The sequence below is a fragment of the Coregonus lavaretus genome (genome assembly GCF_964263955.1).
Source record: "Coregonus lavaretus genome assembly, chromosome: 10".
Classification (NCBI taxonomy): domain Eukaryota; kingdom Metazoa; phylum Chordata; class Actinopteri; order Salmoniformes; family Salmonidae; genus Coregonus; species Coregonus lavaretus.
In genome coordinates this window covers 10,143,109-10,153,960 of record NC_139997.1, presented here as the reverse complement: position 1 = coordinate 10,153,960, position 10,852 = coordinate 10,143,109, and the positions used below count along the sequence as shown (strand labels likewise).

The window sequence follows — 10,852 nt, the reverse complement described above, 5'->3', positions numbered from 1 at the left end:
GTCTGGGTCACCTAAATCATCTTCTTCTCTACCATTTGCCCCTGGCTGCTGCTGTTCTAAGTGCTCCACTGGCCTGCTGTTGTCATCTATCCTCCTCCTTGGCTCATCTGAAAGGTAGCAAGGTAGAGGTGCAACATATTATTAGTTCATTTTAAAGGGTGACTGCACTCGTTTTAGATTTGGTTCTTTAAGAATTGCTGGTTGAGAAAATAGTAAAAATAAAGAAAAACCCTTGAATGAGTAGGTGTGTCCAATCTTTTGACTGGTACTGTAAATCTCACAAAACTCTGTTTTGGACGAGACTGACTTTATAACCAAAATTATCCTATTTATACTTTGCATTCAATTTTGACATTAGAATAAATGTTTCTGAGTCATATCGATGCCACAGAGGCTGTTTTCTAAATGAGAAGTTGTTTTTTAGGGACATTTGCTCTTTAAAGTTACTGTATACTGACACGACCAGGGCAACTCAACTGTAGAGAAAAATTCAAGTGTCCACATAAAAGCGCAACACAACTCCAAACATGACAGGTAAGAAGCTACATAGCCCCTAGCCTATATGAATATAAAGAGACATGAGACAAAAAATGACCTCTATGATTCATTTCATTTAATCAGTTCTACCAGCTAATATGAGATTTTTAGATTACATAATATTTGAGGACACCTACAATCTAACCACAAAGCTGGCCATCTTTTTCCATCTATTTCTGTCTGCCCTCCCCCTTCCCTTCTAAGTTCAAGTTCATGTTTGTTTATTTGTTATATACACATGATATTTGGAGTACACAGTGCATTGAAATGCTTACTTGCAGGTTCATCTCTCGACAACTATAGAAAAAGTAAGTAGCTAAGTGAAAAAAAAGAGTAATCCAAATTAAAGCGCAATGAAATAATTTCACCTATTTATTAATGAGCAGGTTTTTTTTTTTTTTTTTTTTTTTACAAATAGTTACATAGCCTATATGGAAATAACAGACATGAGACAAGCATGTTTACCTGTAGAATGGAATAAGTTATAATTCATTTAATTTAGTCAGTTCTACAACCTCAACATTGCTAATTTTAAACATGGTTAAATATAATTACATTTACATTTACATTTTAGTCATTTAGCAGACGCTCTTATCCAGAGCGACTTACAGTTAGTGAATACATCTTTTTTTTTTATACTGGCCCCCCGTGGGAATCGAACCCACAACCCTGGCATTGCAAACCCCATGCTCTATCAACTGGGCTACATCCCTGCCGGCCATTCCCTCCCCTACCCTGGACGACGCTGGGCCAATTGTGCGCCGCCCATGAGTCTCCCGGTCGCGGCCGGCTGCGACAGAGCCTGGATTCGAACCAGGATCTCTAGTGGCACAGTTAGCACTGCGATGCAGTGCCTTAGACCACTGCGCCACTCAGGAGTTTAATGTTGTAGTAAAGTTCAGCTTCAGTCCACAGGTGGGCACTGTGTCACTGTCAGAAGATATGCGCTTCAGTCAGAAAAGCGTTCTTTCATTTCTTCAGTCTCAGCTAGATAACCAGCCAGTAGCTACCGAAGTGGTTAGCCAGCCAAGCTAGCTAGAGAAACCCATCAAATACATTTGCTGGAAATAAACTTATATCTCCAGGGGCTTCTTGCAGTGCCTGCTACTGCCTAGCGCAGTATATTGTATTGTTTATGTTTGTCATTAAAATGAGTCAGTAAAAACGATATATATATATATATATATATATATATACTGCATAGTGCAAGTGATGTGTGGTTATGGAAACTCATATCATACTGAAATCAAAATGTTCTGGGCTGAAGCCCCGGAATCCCAAGCCTAATGACACCACTAGGTGAGTTCCATTCCTGACAGGCTGATCAGATTCAATTTCAGGATCTGCCTTGTAGGCTGTTTCAGTTTAGTAGACTTTGGCTAATTTAATTATTGCACACTATCAGTTCACAGAGTAGGCGTACCCCAACGGAAATATGCAAATGCATGCTATAACGCGCCAATAGGATCTTGCTAGCTCGTGCATGGCTCTGCCCTCCTCCTTGCTTGTTCTGCCCACTATGGCTCATTAAATGTTTCTTATCTCAGAAATTCATTTGCATGGTTAGTTTTAGCCTAATGTTAGCTAGCTAACTAACATTGAACCTAGTTTGGTAGCTTTAGCTAGCTATGACAATCGGTTTGTATTACTAGTTCTCTATGGGTTGGGATTATGGTTCATTGTTTAGCTAGCTACCTACATGTCTAAACAAAAGACTCCACTTCGCCAGATGATTACATGATTGACAAAGTTAGCCAGGTGTGTCTGGCGGTGATTACGGCCATCTATTGTATAATAATGCTCAAATATTTGTATCTGGAATTTCAGCATCAGTAGAACACGCCTGACTCTCCTCCACCAGTCATACAAGGAGAATGATCTAATGGCTCCCATCAAAGGGAGAGCCGGCCAAAACAAGCACAGGTTACACCTGAAGCATGAGGACTTGCAGCAAGTTGTTAACTTCATCAACAACTATGCAGTGGATACTGCAATAGTATTACCAGGACACAAACACTTTGGTGGAAAGCTGCTGCCATCTCATGTGACAAAAGCAGCGGTATGGCATCTCTACAAGGAATCTGTTACGGATACAGGTATCCTGTGTCTTTTTGTGTTTTTCCTCTCCTTCTGCCCTAATCACAGGTGTCCTGTATGTTCCTGATTGGTGGTCGTTGGGGTGTCTGCTGATTGCTGAGGTGGACCAATCAGTGGACATTCCTCTGCATTGCACCACCTGTTTCTCGTTTTTCAATCACACATCCCATTGTTTAAAATCCGGTCAGTTGTGTTTGTTGTTAGAGACTATTTTCTGTATGTGAGTATGGATACTGTGGTGTCCTGTGTTTTGTGTACGCACTCATTTGCTGGTTACTCTGTTTGGCAACTTTGTTAGAGACTATTTTCCGTATGTGAGTATGGATACTGTGGTGTTTTGTGTACTCACTCATTTGCTGGTTACTCTGTTTGGCAACTTTGTTAGAGACTATTTTCCGTATGTGAGTATGGATACTGTGGTGTTTTGTGTACTCACTCATTTGCTGGTTACTCTGTTTGGTAACTTTGTGTGTTTCTGGGAAAAGGGGAATTTAAGCAAGTTGCCCTTGGGCGTACATTACCCGTAGAAAGAACTGTCTAAAAACACTAGTTAGACCTGAGCGGACCACCCACTGTAATTTTTGTATGATTTAGCAGTAGATTAGCGGTTCTTGAGGCAGGCAAGATCAGTTTAGGAGTGTTTTACACTTGTTTCATTTCTTGGGTCCTGCTCAGCCCTTTTTCCCAAACCTTTACCGTGTGTTCAAAAATAAACCAGAAACAGGCTCTCCAAATATAGATTCCCTTGTTCATGCGTGTTGTGGACGAACCAGTTCATCACAGGGGGCGAGTTCTCAGTCATCCGGACTATCTGCAGTGCCTCTAAGCACATTCACATGACTCCCTACTAACACACGTCATACATTGCTGCTACTATTTATTTTTTATCCTGCTGCTCAGCCACTTTACCCCTTATTGTCTATCACTGATATCGTTATTGATATTGTTCTTGTACAAACTGTATATTATTTTGTTCTTTCTCTACTGGCATTGACACTTTTTGTTCTTTAAAAAAATATATACTGACACTTTCTATTTTTGATGTTGCTACTATGCAAATGTTACCATTTCACTGTACCGTTTACACCTTCTGTAGAGAGCCATTCACTTAGCAAGATGTGGCTGGGGGTTCTAGCATTTCTTTCACATGACCCATCAATTTAGACAAGTGTGTCTGGGTAAGTATCATCTAATATTTTTATCTGGACACTTTCTGTTTTTGATATTGCTACTATGCAAGTAACCATTCCACTGTACCATTTACACCTTGTGTATCCTGTGCATGTGACAAATAAACGTTGATTTTATTTGATATAGTGTGTGTTTACCAGAGACGGTAATGTGAAGAACAACATGACCTGCATCAAAGTCCGATTAGGATATAGGCCAAGGACTAGATAGTGTATTTTTATTGTAGGCTACTACTTTTAGTCTGAAAAGCTTTGGTTGTTTACTACACTTCTCACTCTGTTTAGTACATGGCCTCACATGTGGATCCTTAAAGAGATGGGTGGGGTTTAGGCTTAAGAGGGTGTGAGCGATGCTGAATGGGTGTAGACAAAGAAGAGCTCTCCAGTAGGTGTACCAAAACATTCAAGGGCCATTTTCTCAAAAGTGGGGTTACAAGTTAATCAACTTTCAAAGCAGAATTACTTTCCAATTGTTCTTGAAATGTAGTGTAGGATATACCATTTTGTAGCTCTGAGTCTCTACTTTTATCCAATGTATAAAAAATACTATTTCAAATGTTGCTACATAAGACCGAATTGAGGTGGTCAGTCACATTTGTTCATATTTGAAACAACAGGCTGTGGTCTATCTTGGTTTAGTTATAAAAATCTTTGACTCTGTGGTATTCTTCTTCTTTGGGATTATGGCAGTCCGCAAACAAATATTATAGGTGTATGCCCCCACCTACTGTATTGCCTGTGTATCAGCCACAGCTGTAGTATGAATTCATTAAACTTTGTGAAAAATTGCCCAACAGTACCAACTAACCCTGAACCCATTAAAACCTCACCACTACTTTGGCCTGATCCTACTCCAGGCCAGCAGCATGGGAGGAAGGGACACTATCGTTCAAAACGTCTTGTAACTCTTCTGCAGTAAAGTCCTGTACACCCAAGTACTTCTCTGCAGCTGCCACCACAACATCTATCCTCAGTGATTTACGTTCCATTCCTGCGGTACAATTGACCATCATGGCCATGAATGCCAAAAAACCAACCTTACTGAAGCACGTTATTCCTATCATTCTCTATTGACCTCGGCCTACTTACAGGGATCTTCTTAGGATCCCTCACCCTGGACCCATCTTCCTCTACTACTCTCTTCACTGCCTCAACATACGACACCTTCTGCCCTACTCTGATCCTGGCAACCTCAACCTGCCTGTCTCTCACCGGACACCTCTTATCTCTGGCACCACGGGTACCCCTACAGTTTACACAACCAACTTTTTCCACCGATACTACATATTCCTTTGTCTCATGTCCTCCTGCATACTTCTCACATCTAGGAATCTCCCTCCTACACACTGCTGCCACATGACCATTAGCTTGACACCTAAAACACCGTAATGGATTCGGGACAAAAGCTCTCACGGGATAACTGACACATCCTAACTTGACTTAATCTGGTAAAGACTATAGGGCGGCGCACAAGTGGGCCAGCGTTGGGTTAGGGGAGGGTTTGGCCGGGGGTGGGTGGGGGGGCTTTACTTGGCTCATCGTGCTCTAGCGACTCCTTGTGGCAGGCCGGGCGCCTGCAGGCTGACTCGGTCGTCAGTTGAACGGTGTTGCGCACATTGGTGCGGCTGGCTTCCGGGTTAAGCGGGAGGGTGTTAAGAAGCGCGGTTTGGTGGGTCATGTTTCAGAGGACGCATGACTCGACCTTCGCCTCCCGACCCGTTGGGTAGTTAAATAAATAAATAAAATAATATGCCATTTAGCAGACGCTTTTATCCAAAGCGACTTACAGTCATGCGTGCATACATTTTTGTGTATGGGTGGTCCCGGGGATCGAACCCACTACCTTGGCGTTACAAGCTCCGTGCTCTACCAGCTGAGCTACAGAGGACCACATTTACAGCGATGAGACAAGATCGAAATTAGGGAGAAAAAGGGGGTAAAAAACAAACAATCTCAGTAGTACAGAGTGTATTCTCTGTTCACCACGCTCTCCACCGGGTCTGCGTTGCACCAAACGGCGGGCGTCACAGGCAGGGGAATCTTCAACTTCAGTTGATCCGGTGTCAATGCTTAATATCACTCCTTTCAACGGCGCCCTGCTCCGGAAAGGAAAGCAAGTCACAGTTCTTGTCCCCAGTCGCGTGGTGCGGAGCGCACACTCCCTCTTGACGGCAGAAACACGCTCCCTCTTGACAGCAGAAACATGCTCCCTCTTGACGGCAGAAACACACTCCCTGTTGACAGCAGAAACACACTCCCTGTTGACGGCAGAAACACACTCCCTTTTGACGGCAGAAACACACTCCCTGTTGACGGCAGAAACACACTCCCTGTTGACGGCAGAAACACACTCCCTGTTGACAGCAGAAACACACTCCCTCTTGACAGAAACGCAAAAAATTCCACTTTGAGTCACTTTCACTGACCCAACATTCTCCAACCTCTACACCACCCAACCTGATACCACATATGGATCTGCCAGAAGGCAAGACTCCGTTCTCTCCAAAATTATCTTTGTCATCATCAGAACAAGGCTCAAACTTGGCGGTCTTCACCGCACCTGCCACCGCAGTTAATTCATCCTCACTCTCGTTACATTCAATTTCCTTCTGTAGCTCTTCCAACAGTTCTGTGTGATCCACCACTCCATATTCACTCAAAACATGTTCCACTTTTCTCCTTTTTTTTCCCTGTGCACCATCTTACCCCCACCTCATGGCCACACCGGTAGCCATTGGGGCTCCGGACCCTCAGTGGTATTTTTTAGTGATGTCCAGTAGATGAAAGTCTCATGATTACAGTTTTCAGTGGTACACCTAGATGGCAGCATTGTATCCCTGTTGAGGAACCAAAGTGCGAAAACCTATTTGAATATTGAGGAGATGAGGCTATCACTTTGGACATTATTTGCCTATTGGGCACTTGCAACCTGAGACTGACCTTCAGTGCATCCTGTAACATCCGAGCACACTACATCATGCATTATTCACCTTTCAGCAGGACAATAACCTAAAACACAAGGCGAAATATACACCGGAGTTGCTTACCGAGACGACATTGAATGTTCTTGAGTGGCATAGTTTTGACTTAAATCGGCTTGAAAGTCTATGGCAAGACTTGAAAATGTCTGTCTAGCAATGATCAACAACCAACTCGACAGAGCTTGAAGAATTTTTAAAATAATAATGTACAAATATTGTACAAACCAGGTGTGCAAAGCTCTTAAGAGACTTACCCAGAACGATTCACAGCAGTAATCACTGCTGGACCAAAGGACACATTTCCACCGGTCTAATGTCCATTGCTAGTGTTTCTTGTCCCAAGCAAGTCTCTTCTTCTTATTGGTGTCCTTTAGTAGTGGTTTCTTTGCAGCAATTCGACCATGAAGGCCTGATTCACACAGTCTCCTCTGAACAGTTGATGTTGAGATGAGTCTGTTACTTGAACTCTGTGAAGCATTTATTTGGGCTGCAATTTCTGAGGCTGGTAACTCTAATGAACTTATCCTCTGCAACAGAGGTAACTGGGTCTTCCATTCCTGTGGCGGCCCACATGAGAGCCAGTTTCATCATAGCGCTTGATGGTTTTTGCGAATGCACTTGAAGAAACGTTCAATGTTCTTGACATTTTCAGTATTGACTGACCTTCATGTCTTAAAGTAATGATGGACTGTCTTTTCTCTTTGCTTATTTGAGATGTTGTTGCCATAATATGGACATGGTCTTTTACCAAATAGGGCTATCTTCTGTATACCCCCCTACCTTGTCACAACACAACTGATTGGCTCAAACACATTAAGAAGGAAAGACATTCTGCAAATTAACTTTTAAGAAGGCACACCTGTTAATTGAAATGCATTCCAGGTGACTACCTCATGAAGCTGGTTGAGAGAATGTCAAGAGTGTGCACAGCTGTCATAAAGGCAAAGGGTGGCTATTTGAAGAATCTCAAATATAAAATATATTTTGATTTGTTTAACACTTTTTTGGTTACTACATGATTCCATATGTGTTATTTCATAGTTTTGATGTCTTCATTATTATTCTACAATGTACAAAATAGTAAAAAATAAAGAAAAACCCTTGAATGAGCAGGTGTTCTAAAACTTTTAACTGGTAGTGTATGTTCCCAAGTATTCCCACGCATAGAGACACGTGATCGTATGCAAATGTGAGCAAGGTTTTAAATGATTATGTTTTGGTCAAACATTATATATGTTTTGGCTTCTTGCGGTCAATTTGCAGAATACAAATGATTTGTAATTGTATTCAGGCCCCCGACCATCCGCTCAAGAACAAATCGGCCCGCGGCTGAATCTAGTTGATGATCCCTGGCCTACAATATTGATGAGATGTCTTGGTAATGTTTATTGATAAAACCAATACAGCTTTTTGTTAGAGGTTTACAAATCATGCTTTGCATTTAGCCTATCAAGCAGCCTGCGTAGGATATGTAATACCTGTGTGCCTTTTGCTCATTTAGTTATTAAAGGACCATAATAACATTGCTACTGTAATTGAGAAACGTAACAGCAATTGGAGTTGGCCTAGACTAGGCGGAGCAAAAGGGAAATTAGACGTTTCCGGTGCTGGCAGGCAGGCGATAGTCTCTTCTATCGATCCTCGTCGCCAGCTGCCATAACGAAGCCCCACTATGCTCATGGCTCTTTGCGCAGTCCAGTAGGATACAGAGTATACAGACCTCTACGTAATAGCCTTCACCGTCGGTTCTGCCTACTGATATTAAATGATACGGCAAGGACCCTCTAATTTACCGGGCCACGGTCGGCGCCTATGATTAGAATTTCGATGCGCACGACGATTCGATCATTCAAAGGGGAGGATCAGCTCTAACTTTCTGTGTCAAATTACGGCATTTAGGCTATCTGTCACCATTATAAAGTTAACGGTTTCTAATGTTATTTTTAGGTAAAGTGTTTAGGTTTAATCTTATCAGATCTGCGGTTTGCAGATAGGCTTGGCTACGACGCTTTCAAGGATACGACGACAACAGGAAACGTCCAAGGTTCATCTGTGTCAACGAGCTGAGGACGAGAAGCCGTAAAAATGTTCGAGATGAGAGGGATTCCTTTTATTCTGCTTGACATCGCCTGTCTAATTCTCGGTATGTATCTGCTTGCTATGACTTACTTATTATAATGTTGTTATATTGTAATGAGTTAATCTTATTTCCATAATCTTTGACAATCGCTGTCACGTGTATAGGCTATCGAGGGAGTGGTTATATGTTGCCTATTGGTCAAACGAGGGTGAATCTTTCTTGAAGAAATTGATAATTTGATTATAAGTAGGCTAATAAACAGCAGAACAAGTATTTTGTGACAAAAGCAGTGAAAGCGATTGAGTGCCATATGTCTTAGTGCTGATGATGATGCACTCCGTTGATTGATGTTGAACAGTTAATGTTGCTTGTGAAATTGGTATTGATACAATAATAGATCGGTAACAAATGTAACTCTTGCTTTCTAGAATGATTGTTAAAATTGTATTCCTGCCATAAAGGTAGGAACTATGGCATGAGCCTTGCTGTTTAGATTGCAATAAGTTATAGCCATCCCCCCTACAGTATCTGGCGTCAATCAATTTTATAGGCTATTCAAAACTATCACGGACTGTTTTCCATAGCTGCTAATACAGGACTAGTAAAGGCCCGGTGCACTACTTTTGTAAAAAATTAAATAAAACCTTTTACATTATTAATAATTGTTTTAATTCCGATTTTTCAGGGGGTGGTTTCTATTTCAGGCAGTACTGAATAACCATTAATTTGTGATTTATCCATTGTTGCTTGGAAACTTCATGGCCTTATTGCCATCTATTTATGAATCCTGTATTAGGAGTTTAATCTAATTATGAATTATGGAAGTCCTGGATGGGTCATAGATAAGGTATCCCAGAGTGCAGTGCACTAATTTCATTTCCATGTGTGCTGAACATTAGTCTTAACTCTATGGTACTGAAGAGCTGTTAGACCATCAGCTGATGCAGATGTTTTAAAAGGAAATGTGCTTAGAGAGTAAGACGTTTAGCAATATGAATATAACTGATGTGAGTGCTACTTTTTTCTGTCTAGATTACATCAACTTGGAACTGATTTCGCACTCAGACAGTGTCTCTCTACTAGATAGAGCTTCCTCAGTCATGACATACATATGGTTTGGTTTGGGGTGATAGCATGCTAAAAATACAAACCCTTCATCACAAATGTCTAGATGTGTGTCTACCGGATGCGACTACCGATACCTTCATAAGTGTGTGTTGAAAGTGGGGTCTATGGTTTTCTCAGAACATATAGTAAACACTAGAGATATATATGTGTTAGTCAGTGGTGTAGTGGTGCCTGGAGAAGTGGGTATAATCACATTTTGCCCCAAATATCCCAAACGGCCCACTCGGCGAAGGAAATGTGCCCTGTGTGAAAAATGAAATGAGAAACAGTGACATATACTCTGAATGACCTGAAATTATGAATCCCATATTGGTCTTTCACAGTCAGGCCAACCCAAGCTGTACTGTGCTAGTAGGATAATAGTAGGCCTACTATTGAAATTGATCAATGAGGCTGTCAACGGAGTCAGAAATTCACAGGTCTCTGATTTCTTTAATAGAAAAACAACAAAATTGGATGTTCTAAGTCCACAACAATGCTTACACCACATCAGGAAATCACTTTTGAGGTCTGGGAAAAATCTAAGAAATTTTGATTTGAGTGTAGTTACCCTTTAATTCAAGTGCAAAGTGCCAAGCACCTAGCACTGTTTGGTTACCGGTGTTTCTGTAGCCCACATGAGATGGAGTTTGCAAAAAAATGGCCACTTAATTTATGCAAATAATCATGATGTCAATCTACCATGTAGGCTTAGGCTACTTTGTAGCTAGTTGACTTTTAATTTAAAAGTTTTTTGGGAAATCCTTTCCATCTACCAGAAGAAAATTAGGCCTATCCTTAGCATCACTATAGTTTTCCTGTTACTTAATTGTTTCAAACCTGAATGTTTTACTTGATAT

The 10,852-nt window shown here is 41.4% G+C and overlaps 1 protein-coding gene across 3 annotated transcripts in view; it reads left to right on the top strand.

Annotated features, from left to right (window-relative positions):
* The first annotated feature begins 8,398 nt into the window (after nt 1-8,398).
* Nucleotides 8,399-10,852, top strand: part of plpp1a (phospholipid phosphatase 1a) — a 29,616-nt gene continuing 27,162 nt past the window's right edge. The window contains exon 1 of one of the 3 annotated variants that reach the window (XM_084170259.1): nt 8,399-8,948. In XM_084170259.1, the coding sequence (XP_084026385.1) occupies nt 8,891-8,948 (58 nt within the window). In that variant the 5' untranslated portion in view covers nt 8,399-8,890. The remainder of the gene's footprint in view (nt 8,949-10,852) is intronic. The other 2 variants (XM_084170258.1, XR_014613850.1) reach the window with 2 other exon arrangements.